The sequence below is a fragment of the Theobroma cacao genome, unplaced genomic scaffold (assembly GCF_053813885.1).
Source record: "Theobroma cacao isolate CCN51 unplaced genomic scaffold, ASM5381388v1 tig013, whole genome shotgun sequence".
Classification (NCBI taxonomy): Eukaryota; Viridiplantae; Streptophyta; class Magnoliopsida; order Malvales; family Malvaceae; genus Theobroma; species Theobroma cacao.
In genome coordinates, this window is record NW_028291724.1 from 1 (window position 1) to 14,817 (window position 14,817).

The 14,817-nt window shown below is 33.2% G+C and overlaps 1 protein-coding gene across 6 annotated transcripts; it reads right to left on the reverse strand.

Moving 5' to 3' along the window:
* Positions 1 to 1,186: 1,186 nt before the first annotated feature.
* LOC148760189 (uncharacterized) lies at positions 1,187 to 13,680 on the reverse strand. 6 transcript variants are annotated; one of them, XR_016023329.1, is made up of 13 exons: positions 13,443 to 13,680; positions 13,128 to 13,315; positions 12,992 to 13,052; positions 12,858 to 12,906; positions 11,714 to 11,768; positions 11,552 to 11,639; positions 10,766 to 10,884; positions 9,196 to 9,321; positions 8,379 to 8,472; positions 6,956 to 7,110; positions 5,226 to 5,328; positions 2,361 to 2,568; positions 1,187 to 1,697 (listed from the first exon to the last, which is right to left on the reverse strand). XR_016023329.1 is itself a non-coding variant. In XM_088802819.1 (12 exons), the coding sequence occupies exons 1-11, from the start codon at positions 13,594 to 13,596 to the stop codon at positions 5,269 to 5,271; spliced, it is 1,149 nt and encodes a 382-aa protein (XP_088658945.1). In that variant the 5' UTR covers positions 13,597 to 13,680; the 3' UTR covers positions 1,187 to 1,697; positions 5,226 to 5,268. The 6 variants fall into 6 exon arrangements, 2 of the variants coding, with proteins under 2 accessions (XP_088658945.1, XP_088658944.1); XR_016023328.1 differs by having other exon boundaries at positions 2,315 to 2,568; XR_001927577.2 differs by having other exon boundaries at positions 2,315 to 2,734.
* Positions 13,681 to 14,817: the final 1,137 nt, after the last annotated feature.

The window sequence follows — 14,817 nt, forward strand, 5'->3', positions numbered from 1 at the left end:
AGACTATAGGTCTAAAGGTGAGGTATCCCTTGGACATATATTTCAAATAAAATACAAATGTTTCCATAAGTATTTCTTTTGACTGAAATGAGAAAAGTATGTCAATTTTTTTGCAAAATGGTTCAATTTTGTTATTGCAGCATTAATACAGTTTTGTCTAATACAAACTGATGAACCTTAGGAGCCAACGTCATGTGTGAGGTTGCGTGATGGGATCCATTAGCATTGCCTAAAATTTTGGCAATGTGTCCATGCATGGACGTGCGATTGAATGCTTTTAGCTTCGAATCAAAAGCTTTTCCAAAGGTCAAAAGTGTGAATGGTAGGGTTAAGGCATCTGCTTATAAAAGGCTACCAAAGTTGCAGAAAAGCTCAAGGCCATCTAGAATGATATGGTTCCCCCTCCAAAGCCTTTTCCCGATGCTGTACAATAATCCCACTGTCCAATTACTTATTCCAAACCCCTTTATTGTTACAAAATATGTAAAAAATATGTAATGGGGTCCTACAAAGATAAGTTTGCCCTCATAATTTTATAATTACATTACCTTTTTCATAAAGAGGGATCAAATTGCGCCTACCAACCAAAAAACAGAGTCATTTCCAGGAGACATGAAATAAAGCAAATGCTTTCATTGGTTCAATTACAATTTAGGGCTAGAAAGAAGCAAGTCAAGGGAACTACACGTGTGTTCCTTCTGCTATTTCTCTTCCTTTTTCTTTTTTTTTTTTTTTTTGTAATTTTTAGATTTATCAAAGGGCTATTGGGAGTGAATGGGACTGAAGGACTCAAGATAATTCCTGAGAAAAGGAATCAAAATTCGAAAACAGTAAGATACATCACAATTATATTGAGGACCTCTAGAGAAAGACTTTTTAGTTCTCATCTACTATTTCCATGTAAAGGTGGGATACAAAAATTTCATAGATAAGGACTGAATACGGTCACATTCATCCCATGATAAACAACAACAGAAAGCAACCGCAAGCAAATGGATCAAGGTCTATGAAGTTAGGAGTCAATCAAAAGCTTTGATGAAGTTTTTAGAGGTGAATGTGATTTGTAATAATTTTATGATGTGGGATGGAAAATTTCAAGAGCCACATGACATGTCCAACAAAAGTAGAAAAGAGGTACAACTTTAAGGGCTTGATGTTACATTCCTCCACAAACTATAACACATAATTTTAAAATGCAATCAGGGAATAAGGCCATTGCCTGTATTCATCTTTCTTTTTTGGTGGGTTCATAAAAGATTTTAAAGAACAATGTACACCGAAAGCATTAAAAAGGTAGCGAATAAATGACACGGCGCAAGGCAGAAATATTCTGCTGGTAAGTAAAGTGAAAGAGCAGAGTTACGTATCTGAAAAGGTCTTGGGTTCAACTTACTGTTTACATATGAATGTATGGATCCAACTTTGGATCAGAAATCTGAGCTTTTTGTTCATCGTGGGTGTGTCAGCTATCCATGCTTGCAGGTGTTATTTACGGAAAATTCATGAATAAAGTGGGACACGTGGCATGCAAGCAAAGGGTATTGGCTTCTGCCACGTTTGCAGAAAAGAAAAGAAAGCCAAACCCACCACAAAATCATACCATCAGAAAGTTTTACTGGCAGATCATGTTGCTGTGCTCAACTTGATTACCCATTGGATAACTCCAGATTCCGGAAGACAAACCTGTTTCAGATTTGCTGGACAAAAGAATTTGGGGCTTATCAGAATCAAAACTCATAAATTTAACAAATACTGATGTTCTTTTGTTAATAGTTAAACCACCAACAAACATTCAAAACATGTAGTTTAGTATGTCAATAGATGCCCTCCGATATTGCAATTAAATTTACACAAAGCAAGAATCACCAAACGGATAAACTAGGATTGAGGGGTCCATTCTATTCATACAAGCCTCCCTTCTTCTACTTCCTGAAACAATAATCCCTCTAGATCTCCTGCATAATCACACTGAGTCCAACTAAGTGTTTAGCATATTCAAGGAGCTTTAATGTGTGTTTTTTAAAAAAGCCAACAAAAAAGACTTATTGTGTACTGGAGGTAAGACACAATAAGGTCAATAGAATTAGTAAAAGAGCTTCATAGAAATGAAGGTAAATACCAGTATCAGATGGTGGGATGTTCGAATAATTTTTTGGTTCAATAATTTACAAAAGTTGGGAGGAAGCATAGAGTATCCTAGCTCGTGCATGTGTTCAAGCATACTTAAAAAGCTAAAATCTTAACATCAGTTGTCCTTGAGATAATTCCATACACTAAATGTTCATGATAGAGAAACAGATTGTGATGACTCAACTCAGATATTGCTTTGAAGTATGGGGCCAAAAAACCAACTTGCTTACTATAGTCAGCACTTTTCCACCCAAGGGGCAGTTTGATGCAATCTTGTCACAACTAAATCCATGTGAAAGCTCTTATCATGAAGTGGCCGACAAATATACACACTTGGCTGTCATCATCATTGCCATCACCAATCCAAATTTGTCAGCATCAGCTGCAAAGTTTATCGTCTGTCGGTTCTTTCTCTTCTCAATCATCTTTCCCTTTCAACTATTCAGTCAAATTTTGCAACACCAAAAATGATGAATCAAAAACTCAAAATGCATATTCATCTGAGACACTGTTTAATTGCACTTATTGCCACCACTGAGCTACCATTTCCCTGTAGCTCAGCTTAAGAATCATCCATTCCTCCACTGGCTAACACCCCCCAATCCTGTTTCTCTCCCATCCCATCAAAAAAAAACAAAGGATACTGGATTATGCCTCCCCTTGAACAGGATAAGTAACATTATTAATATCTTTTTAATAGGAAGAACAGTAAGGGAGGAAAAAGGGAAAGAACAACAAAAAACTGCCCTAGTTCGTGTAAAGCATACAAATAAAAACAACAAAAAGTAGAAAACAAGAAGCAGAAACCAAAAACCAGAAAAACAACAAAACTCAATGGCCAAAGTTCAAGATAGGAAATGCAAGAAGAAACGAGAATCAGCAACAAAGAGGGATAAAAAAGCAAAGAAAGTAAAGTGCCCAGAATTCCATCTTAATCTCATGTTAGCAACTTTATTCTTTCAAAGGAACTATCATTCCTTTCACTCCATGTAGATCAATGAAAAAGTATATTACTACCTTACAAGCATGACTCTTCCAAGTTTAGATTACCAGCTTGTGCCTTCAATACCAGCAAAAACTTCACAGCAAGACGCCGTATTGTGGTAAGAACTAGATTAATATTAGCCTACAAGTGTTGTGTTCACCAACATTCCAGCTAAATCAAGGCAGTCTACCAAACATAATTATAACTCCATGAATGCATTACTTATGAATTTAAATTACTAGTTTCTGTCAATTACCACTCTCTGCCACCATGCCACACTCAATAGCAGATATATACCATATCTTATCCTATTCAGGATTACGACCACAAAAGCATAAATTCACTATTAATTCTTGATGCACTCACCAGTGTCTATGAGATGAATCAGTTCAACATATTGAAGTGGCTCCAAAAAACCAAGTCAAAGCCATCCATACGCACAAACATAAATCTACTAGGATAAGAACATTTTTATACATAACAATTGCCCTCTTCAGAATCGAAACCCTAACATTGGAAAACTCTAGCCCAAAAGAAATAGTTTAACCAGTGATATGGAAAAGGATACCCTCAATATGAAAATATGAGAATGGGTAGTCATGTAGTATCCCATGACCCTAGTTTAATTACTTACTCATTCACAACGAAGAAAAAAAAATAATTATTTGATTTTTTATATAGGTAATTGCAGATATAGGTCAGGGAAATAAAACCTTTCCAAAACCACATGACATACAAAACCCGCTCCTAATTATCCAATCTATTTGAAGGAAATCTAAAATGAGCTCAATCCCACTTATATAAATTAGTAATATTGGCTTCATGTTGTGAGTTTCCCTACCAGACTGATGCGGCTACAAAGATTGGCAAATGTATTTTTGCAGTTTCACATATGGTATAACCGCTAGATACAAAACCTTGGAAGAAAATTATTAGTCTCAACTCTGAACCATAATTCTAAAACACAGCAAGGCGCAACCAAAGTGGGTCAGGTTTAATTTTGAAATGCTCATGCATATGACACAGTCAAAACCGTTGACCTGGCAAGTTTTAGACAAACCAGGACAGCCTTTTCTAGGGTCAACCAGGGCTTTTATTATTTTTAATTGGCAAAATTCTTATATGTTGTTGCTGACTCTCAACCTTGGTTTCCAAAGTTTGGCTCATTGATTGGTGCATGATCTCTGCTTAAAGAGCAGCGTTCGAATCCCTCTTTCCCCAATTTAAAAAAAAAAAAACCTTGGTTTACAAAGGATAGCTGATACCTCCATCATTGCTTCATTAAATATTTTGATAAAAAAAATGAAAAGGACAAATCTTCCATATAATTTTACTTATATTCCTATTATTATCATAATATGTCTAATGACTAGAAAGTTTATAACAATAACTCCTTTTATGAGTATTTTGCATCAAATTTTTATTTGTAACCACATTTTTTAACTATAATATCCTTTATATTCTTAAATTTTAAAATTATGTTATATAACATAAATATATTTAATTAATCCAATGGTGTCAAAAAAATAACCCAATTTATGAACTAATCACCCAGCAACCCAATGCTATCATCAAGTCTGACATCTGATTCAACTTTAATGACTATGCTTTGACCCAAAAAAGAAAAGAAAAGAAACAAAAAGTGCCAAAGAAAAGTAGACAAAAAAACCAAGATCAAGAACTGTAAAACTGTTTGTTTAAAACTTGTGACATCGAAAACCGTGCTGAAAAGCCACAAACCTCAGTTTTCAATCTATTTGGTGTTGTGTTGTGGCCCAAGTCACCATTTTACAACAAAGTGACGATGCCAAACTTAACCTTAATAAAAAGGTCTTCAAAGGTGAAAAAAATTACTCTTTTCTCAAAGAAGAGAGAAAAGAGAAATGAAAACAATTAGGAAATGAAAGGAGAATGGAATGAACAGAAAGAAAAAGAAGGTTAAAAACCATGTATTATGCAAGTGATTAAAAGGTTGCAAAAAAGAGGGAAGAAACAAGAGTGCATGTGCGTTCATGTGTTGTGGTGAAAAATTGCACATGAAATGAAAAGTTCAATTTTTCTCAGACCAAAGCTTCACAAAGTGGGGTAGCAATTAGATGGAAGGGGATACCTTGTAGATCATGGAAGCCAGTGCAAAGAACTCCAGAGTCAAGTCAATGCTTCCATCCCTTCAAGTGACCATCATCCATGTATGGTTCTAGAAATCCAACGAACTAAAACAACAGAAAAATGTTAAAAACTATATCCATTAAGAGTTTAAATATTAAAGTGAAATATCTTGAAGCAAATAAAATGTATATCTATCAAAGGAATGGCGTCAAGTTGCTTTAGCAGTATGTATAGCCAGTTATTAATATACAGTAGTAGAAAAGATGCAGATGCCATAAGTAAGGCATCTTTGTTTTGTTTTTAAATTGATGACAGTAGCATATACATACATTCTGTTATGGCATTTATGGGCATGTTTAGGGGACTTATAGGACTGCAAGTGGAAGTTGACATTAAAAGAGATAACACAAAAATATAAAAGTAAATAAAAGGTAGATGGGCTCAATACTAAAATATTAAATATTGGATGTGAAGGATCCACCAGGTCCCACAATCATGCATATAGGCAAACGGCGCAAAGCCAAGTGGCACTAAGGAATCACAATATATTCCATCCAAATATATATATGTATAGGCATGAATTCCAACCAAAGAGAAAAAAAGCTTTAAGCCCAGTTACCTAAAATTAAATATTTAATCAGCCCAATCCAAATAATGTTGGTACTATCACATACATATCAAACATATCCAGGAATAGATATTTTATCTTATATAAATATATAAAATTTTCAAGTACCATGTAGATCACACATATTAATCTTCAACTTAACTGAATAAATCAAATTGTTTCTTTTGCATCATAAATTATAACTGTTAAATACATACTGTTTGAGACAATCTAATTGATTGATCCATGGTTATATATTGGATTGGCTTGAAAATGGATTGGTAGGATATAATCTGCATAACAAGTTACTAATAGGTGTAAAGATTGCTAAATTAGGGACAGTAGGGATCAAGTTACCACTGAAAAAATTAAAATAATTTCACCCATAACCCATCAGTAATTTCTTTGGTGGATCATATTAAATCAAGCCCCCAACAATATCATGCACATAAATTCATGCTGACCCAATATCAATTACTGGTAAATCAAGAAAACTACAGTTTCACTCATATGTATCTAACAATTGAAATAATTTTGAAATTAATGAATCAATTAGAAAATTATAATCAACTTGAAACTTGACATGCATGATCAATGTTAATGGGACATCAAATCCAAGGATTGGTAAAATAAAATTGATATAAGAAAATATGAAAAAGGCAATAACTATTACACTAGGTTGCTTATAGAGTTACAACCAACTTACCCCAGTCTAAGCGCTTTATGCAATTTTTTTTTTTTAAACAACCATTTAATTTAATATTCTATTTATATAGATGATGACACTTACCAATTTCCAATGGTTTGGGCATGTCTAACCACTTTTCATAAAATTTATATAGTTTTTTTTTTTTTTTTGAAAATTCATGGTATATTGATAATAGAGGTAAGTAAAAACTTTACCTCAGGGATAAAATTTATATAGTTATATAGATAATTTAAGAAATTTTCATTGATCAACGTAATGTATCATGTTAGCTTAGATTTTGATGTGCATGTTGTGTATAAATAGATTATTACATCCAACAATCAGATGATAAAATACGAACTACACAACAATCGATATAAATGCATCACTAGCATACATGCATACCATAACTATGCTTTTGATAATATATGTATACCTTAGTTCCATCTTTGGACCATCGTGCACCATAGCCTTCACCAACTCTTATCTCAAAGACAGCACCATGCAATTGAACAATATACACATTCAACCAGCAACAATTAGTGATCAAATGAGTAATGACGCCCATTGCAAGATTATTTTTATTTGAATCTGGGGAAATAGAAATAGGAAAGTACCGATTAGATGGTCACTTACTAAAGAAATAATCAAGGTTCCATGTGTGAGCATGTGTAACACTCAACATAGACTATTTAGGCATCCCGCTATCAATTTTAATTTGGTAATATTGGAAAGGTCCAACTTTGCACTAAGAGGCAAATATCCTAACTAATATGATTATCCTCTTTCCCATCCTAATTGGTGCCCACATCTAAGATGCACCTATCTTCCAATGTAAACACAAGAAACTTCATGATTAAACTCAAGGATCTCTTCCAGAATTGTAAGATTCTATACACCAAGTAAATAATTACTATATAGGTATCTCACAAAGTATAGCAAAGAGCTTTAGAGGAAAGGCATAAAACCCAAATGGGTTAGCCTCTCTCTCTTTTCCCTTCATAAGTCATATTTTTCATAATGCACTTTTTAGAAGATTGAGAGCAACATTGTCTAATCACCTACACATACTCCAACCTAAAAATCATGTGATCCTAGTCTGGTCTTTCAGTTATGGTATATAAACGGAGATTGTTCAATAGATATAGGTTTATCTTCTTACAACATTAACACTTACCACCCTATCAAATATATATCTGGTTACTGCATACTCAAAGCAAAACCTAAATCCATAAATTATTCTTTAAACACTAAACCCCCTTTTTAACTATATACTAACATTTCTAAGTATGAATGTATAGTTTATACTCTCATGTCTTCTAAACATTATAACAATACTTCAGTTGTGTGCTTGATACAGAACCTATGATGATCAACTTTTCCAAACTAAAAATCAGAGAATTTGGGTTGTTTAAAACCAGCAAAAGTAAATTATGCTCCTAGAATGAGTCATAGAAACTAGAACTCTTGAAACCAAAATTCAGATGGTACAAGTGATGGAACAATAGAATTTAATTTTATGTTATTGCTAGTGGAGTTATCTTTATTTTAGATGTAACCTAGTAAGATCAAGCTTTCTGTTACGCACTCAAGTATCTCCAAGAAGCCTCATGGAAAATTTGCAAGCCCAAAATAGAGCTAGGATTTTAGTCTTTTCATACACCAGAGTAACCAAAACCAGACCCCTCTATCAACCAAAGAAATCAGGAAAGATTCACACATTCGATAGTCAATGTTAATGAAATAAACACACACACAAGCACACAAATAACAAAAACAAATAAGATAGAGAAAAAAGGCAAACAAAAAGCACATCTTTAAGCATCATGATGACAAGTTGAATCCACAAAAGCACTCACCACTTCCATTTAAATTTCCCCAGTACTTACTACTACTTCGATCAGCGTGCTTTGACAAGGCCCTAGCTCCATGAGTCAAGGTACTGCCTCTGACCTAGAGACCACAAAAAGAACAACCATAATCAAGTCATACAATATGTTAGCAGCAACAATGTTGGGATTAATTATTAAAAGAAAAGGAAGAAAAGAAAGAAAGATACCATAATCAAATCGTGCTGTATAGATGTATACCCCTCCCCCACAAAAACACACAGAGAGGCACACTAAAGATTACCAAACGTTATATCCAAAACAAACTAGCTTGTGACACATGGCTAGAGTAAAATGTTTTTCTTTACCAGTTCAAAGACCAAAAGTTGAAATCATGAATAAAGCAAAAAGGAGCGCCAAAACATACATTTATCTAGTAGGAAATGTTAAAATGATAATATCAATGTCCTTAGGACCCGTTGTTTGGTGGGACACAAACTCACAGTCACCCATCGACAGGTCAGTTTTGCACAGGCATGGTGTGAGAAAAATATGGATAGCCTCTTCTCCCTGCACCACCCAGACTATCGTAGTTCTTTGCATTTACTTACAGAAATTTTTTTATAGGGAAAAAAAAAAAAACCTATCTCTTCAATCAATATAACCAAGCCTTTTCATTCCGTTTTTATTTGAATACTAAAAATCATGCACACTAATTGTGATTCAGTTGAGATAATAAAAGAAAGTCCAATGCAAGAAACAAACCTTAGGGCAAACAAGAAGAAAAGTAAAAGAGCCTTCTTTGCAAATAGAAAGCATAAAAGCAATTCACAAGTCATTATCTTACATCTGGATTATATGGCAACATGAATGACGAGAGAAGTGTCGATTTTGGTGGGGGGAGTGCACCAGAAATTGTTCCTGGAGTATGTGCTAGAGCCAGAAGCCTTTGAACACCTTCATAACTTAGTTCCTGGATTAAAACATAAAATGTTTCAACATCCACTTGGGGCACTTAGAAAATACATTGGGCAAGTAATGAGTTTGGACTTTGTATTTTTGGTTATATGAGATTCAAAGAGCTAGTGCATTCACAAACAGACATAAAATAGTAACACTAATACTGATCTCATAAGAAGTGAAATGACATGTTTAATCCGTCAATAAATCCATATATGAATGGCAAATGAATTGATCACTCTGCCAACATGATTTAAGATTTGAAACAGGCACCATGAGGCAAATGCTGCCAGAAATAACTGTTAAACCAATTAAATCCCTACAAAAGTTACAAACATAAAAAGGATGTATGCTGTACATATAGAATTATAAAAAGCACTAGCACGTGGTGCATTCCTATTGGTTCATTGTCAGCAAAGATATAACTACAATATATGTAAAATAATCTGTTAATGTGGCCAACTAATAAAGTAGATATAACCATATACCATTAGTTCAAGATGTTTCAATTGGTAATAGAATAAATCTCTATTAGTCCAAAATGCCTTTTTCTCCTATGCATATGGCCTGGAACGTTGCTATAGTGTTGGGATGATAAAATAGCTGAATCAAGTTACTAAAATCCTTTAAAATACAGCTCATACAATCATGTCATGATCTTGCTTAGATCTAAGATGAAGCATATTCTTGAGAAAAAGATTACTATTCACCAGAAAAATGGATCTCAACTCATGTTCCAAGAGAAGATTTAAGTTAATCATAATCAATATTTTACCACTTTTTTATCAGCAGTTCTACTGAATTGAGAATTGCGTTTCTAAGTAAATGATAACTGAGAATCCAAAATTAGTATTTGTTACAGTCTAGGTATATATATTAGCAGTTCTACTGAGTTGAGAATTACGTTTCTAAGTAAATGATAACTGAGAATCCAAAATTAGAATTTGTCACAGTCCAGGTATATATATTATGCACCCTTAAATATTTTCAAGAGTTTCAGATCATGACGCAAGATTCACTTTACTTCTTTCTTTCTACCGCCATATCATGAATAAGTTCACATGTCTCCTTTTTGTAATCATGACTGATGGTGATAACATACAGATCTAGACACTTACCTGTTAACCATTCCTTATATAGGGTATATTATGAAAAAATGGATAACATTGTTTTTTTCATGTTTATAGAATCAATAAAGGAGACTACCACAATGTTAGTTTGTTCCTTCTAGCTTTTTCTTTCTCTCTTGACACTCATTACTATATAATAGTAAGTTCCCAGTAAACTATTTGGAATTGTATCAGAAATTCAAAGGTTTTTAAGACTCGATCAACATGACATAAGCCAACCAGGCATGCACAAAGCAACCACACAGAAATTTTCCTTTGGCAAGATATTAGATTAATTTGATACATATAACAAAATTTACAACTCAAAAAATGCTGTAAACGACTCACAGAGAGTATGCTGGCCAACAAGATAGAGGGCTGATCCACCAAATTAGAAACACAGATTGCAAGGACGCCATTAGAACTTTCCTTCTCCTCTGTATAAAATTTCCTATATATTTGCAAGCCTGCAAACACAACAACAAATTACCACAAAGGAATTAGCAAATCATTTAGAAACAAGAATTAAACTACCCACAATATTCCTTTCAATGACTCCTGCATTAACTAAAAACCTGCCACATTTAGAATAAAATTAGATTTCGAAGTCCTAATACATAAAAATAGGTAAGCACAAGTATTTTCATTTTGTTAATGACTAATAAAACAAAAGAAAGTTGGAGGCTAAGTAGCACATAGACATGCATGGTTATAAGTTATGGACCCAAGACACTAGCAACCTCCTATACTTATTATGTCAAATCCTTAGTTAACTTTTGTTAACATTCCTCTATAGTCTCTATACATTTAAGATGTTTCTGATAAAAGAAAAGCTACGATTTCTGAGATTTCTCAGCAAAATCAGATTTCATTAATAGCTACGTTAACAGATTTTATGATCTTATGATATTCAATAAACTCTCAGAGAACCAAATGAACTAGAATCCAATCTTTTAACAACATCATTTACTCTCAGTCTTAAATGATTTTTATACAGTGATATTAATCCTCATTTGAAATCCGGTAATGAGTTCCCTCATTCCATATATAGTACAACAGAATAAACCATGTTCTCCCCGTCTGAAGAAAGAAATATTTCTAAGCCAATCATGGGCCAACTTCCACTGCCATTACCTTCTTCAGTAGATTTAACTCCCGGAAGGACTTGCAAAAGACTTTCAGCCTCTAACATTTTAGAAAATGTAGCATAACGATGAACATCCTGCGAATTGATGAAATTAGAAAAGCCCAACTCAGAACATGAACATAGAGTATAAGGCATCAGCATTAGTTCACCTGAACTTCAAGCACCAGACATTTATTAAAGAGGATCATAGCACCTGGTTCAATACTAAAAGAATAAATAATTAATATATGGATCAATAAAAGGTCTCACTTATCAAAAGGAAAAGAAGGAAAAGAATCAAAGATAAATCAGGTTTCTACCAAGACACCCTGAAACCAATAATGGAAAAAAGGGGGAAAGTCAACTGGAAATTAATTATTAAATTAACAATATCATAACAAAGGCTGACCATCAATGAAGAACTGAATTGGCTTATCATTAAAAGCTCATAAATTGTTCAGAAGACATGCAAAACTTTAAATCACACAGCTTAGCAATTATAAACTCTGATTTTCAGGTCACATTGACACTTCAATCTCCAGGCCGTCCGCTGCCCCCTCAAACAAAGTTTCCCACCTCTGCCTCAACAGGATGAGCATGTAGGATAATTCAAATGTATGATGAGTAAGTAAGCCACAAAGTCACAGGCCTTCTGTTTCATGAACCCTAAAAGCATGCATTGATTAGAAAGAGGAGTTCATTTTGTTTCTTGCTCAAAATATAAAGCAGGACATATTGAGAATCCTCTTATGGCCCCTAACCAAGAACATTACATATGTCATGTAGATTTCACACAAGTATATACTCTCACAGGCTGAGTTCTGCAATATTGAGTTTTTGAAGCTGTCAAGCAAACGCATAATTTTGTTACCAAAGATAAGAGCTTAGATAGACAAGGGGTTACCTTTTGTTTATATACTTATCATTGTCACTGGAATAAAACAGGATCTATTCCTTTTTAAAAGAAAAAAAAAACAAAAAATTCACCTATCAAATATGCTATCAGGATGGTTTTTATTTAGCAACCAGAAAGGTCGGCTAAGGCTGAGTTTAACCTGCCAAAGCAACTTACTCCCTAGCTACTTGTATAGAGTATATTCCACGCTGGATTAACTACAGTTGAATTAGAAATCTTAATTTGCTCGGCCATCAGTGCATGCATACGGTGTCCTCAAGTAACAAAACAAATAGATTGCATAACAGAAATCAATGAGTACAAAACAAGTTTAAAAAGTAAGTGCCAAAGAAAAAGAAATAACAGTCATGCAAAGGAACAAGGGGGAAGAAAAAAACGAAGTGAATCCCAAGGCCTACTTATTGTATTTGCCACCTGCACACCTTCCTTCAATGGTCTTCAAGCCGTCTGCGAAGAATGTAAAGTTTCTCAATTGCTTAGATAATGAAAAAGGAACAAGGGCAATGGTAAAAAATAAAATAACCAAAAATACCTCTTAACATTGAAAAGAAGGGCTCCTGAACATGAAGTTCAAATTCTATATTATCCATAATCTACAAGAAAACAAATTATTAGTCATAAACCTAAAAGAAAAACAAAAATAGCAGCATCAACAATGACTAACTAACATTTATCAATTCAAGTCCCTTATTTGAAACCAACTTATTCCACTCTTCCTTCTGTTTGGTAGAAATTTCGTCGTGCATTAGCCCCAAATTGTGTTGTGTATTGCAAATGGAGCCGGAAACAATGGATTGGTACAAAGCTAATGCGAGATGCTTGTATAAAGGGTATGAGGGAACTCCTTTCAAAATATCTGCAGCATCCCAGTATGAAAAAGCAAATATGCTTCTATCAAATGACTAAAATTACCCTAACAACCTTCTGATTATCAAGATGCATTGCTTTGCTATCGCTTCAAATTTTGTGGGGGATTTTCTTACCAGGGGGGCCCGGGTTGGGATCGGCGGGGTCGGAATTGAGGAGGCCGGAGCAGAATTCAGGGGAGAGACGCAGTTCGAAATTGAGGGATTTGTTAATGTGAGATTGGAGTGTGAACTTCAATAACTCTTCTATACATTCCCCTAATCTCTCCATTTCTCTCTCTTTGTTAGTGTAAGTTCTTCCACTTTCGTTTACTGAGCTCCACTGTTGAACCACTTTCACCTCTCTTCAAATTCAACACTATCCATTATATATATACGTTACAGTGAAGGAATAATAATCGGATAAAAAGCAAAAACTGTTATAAATATTTTTGTAAATATCTATTTATTCTATATATATCTAGATTTGATTTAAATTAAATTAGATTATAATTTAATCTATCTAATCTCTAAATGTTATCTTCATCTTATAAATTTTATCAAGATAAGGAAGTTATTTACCTATAAATAGGCCCTTTAGTTCATTTATAAATATACACTTCAATAAGATCTATTTTCCCTATAAATACTTTCTTTCTTCTCTTTAATTGTTCTTTCAAGTTATATTTATTTATTCTTTTAAGATTTATTTCATATCTGATCTCTCAAGTTTTACAATTATTATGTTTTTATTATCTTCAAGCTTCAAAAGGATTTCAATAATTGGGTCTGATCTCTCAAGTTTTACAATTATTATGTTTTCATTATCTTCAAGCTTCAAAAGGATTTCAATAATTGGGTTTTGATTTCTGATTTTAAAAAATCAAATAAGTGACTTGATATCTCTTTAGTATTTTTCATTCTTTTAAAATCAACCTTAATATGAATTTTACTATCATGCTTTATATATTATATTTTGTCTATTGATTGGAAAGTGAATTTACTATTATATAGCTATTAATGAAAAACTATGAATCTCCATTCCTTGAAGTGAATGTAACAAACGAAATACTAATAAAAAAAATTATAAATATCTCCATTCTCTGAAGTGAATGCGACACATTTAATTATTATGTTTTCATTATCTTCAAGCTTCAAAAGGATTTCAATAATTGAGTTTTGATTTCTGATTTTAGAAAATCAGATAAGTGACTTGATATCTCTTTAGTATTTTTCATTCTTTTAAAATCAACCTTAATATGAATTTTACTATCATGCTTTATATATTATATTTTATCTATTGATTGGAAAGTGAATTTACTATTATATAGCTATTAATGAAAAACTATGAATCTTCATTCCTTGAAGTGAATGTAACAAACGAAATACTAATAAAAAAAATTATAAATCTCTCCATTCTCTGAAGTGAATGCGACACATTTAATAATTATGGTCATAATCATGAATCCATCCATTCTTTGAAGTGAATGCAATATCATTTAATTATAATGGC

Coding starts and splice junctions, on each gene's coding strand:
- LOC148760189 (XM_088802819.1), bottom strand. CDS start 13,596: ATGGAGAGATTAGGGGAATGTATAGAAGAGTTATTGAAGTTCACACTC. Junction 12,907..12,991: donor CTTCTTTTCAATGTTAAGAG/GTATTTTTGGTT, acceptor CATTCTTCGCAG/ACGGCTTGAAGACCATTGAA. Junction 5,329..6,955: donor GGTCCAAAGATGGAACTAAG/GTATACATATAT, acceptor CTGTTGTTTTAG/TTCGTTGGATTTCTAGAACC.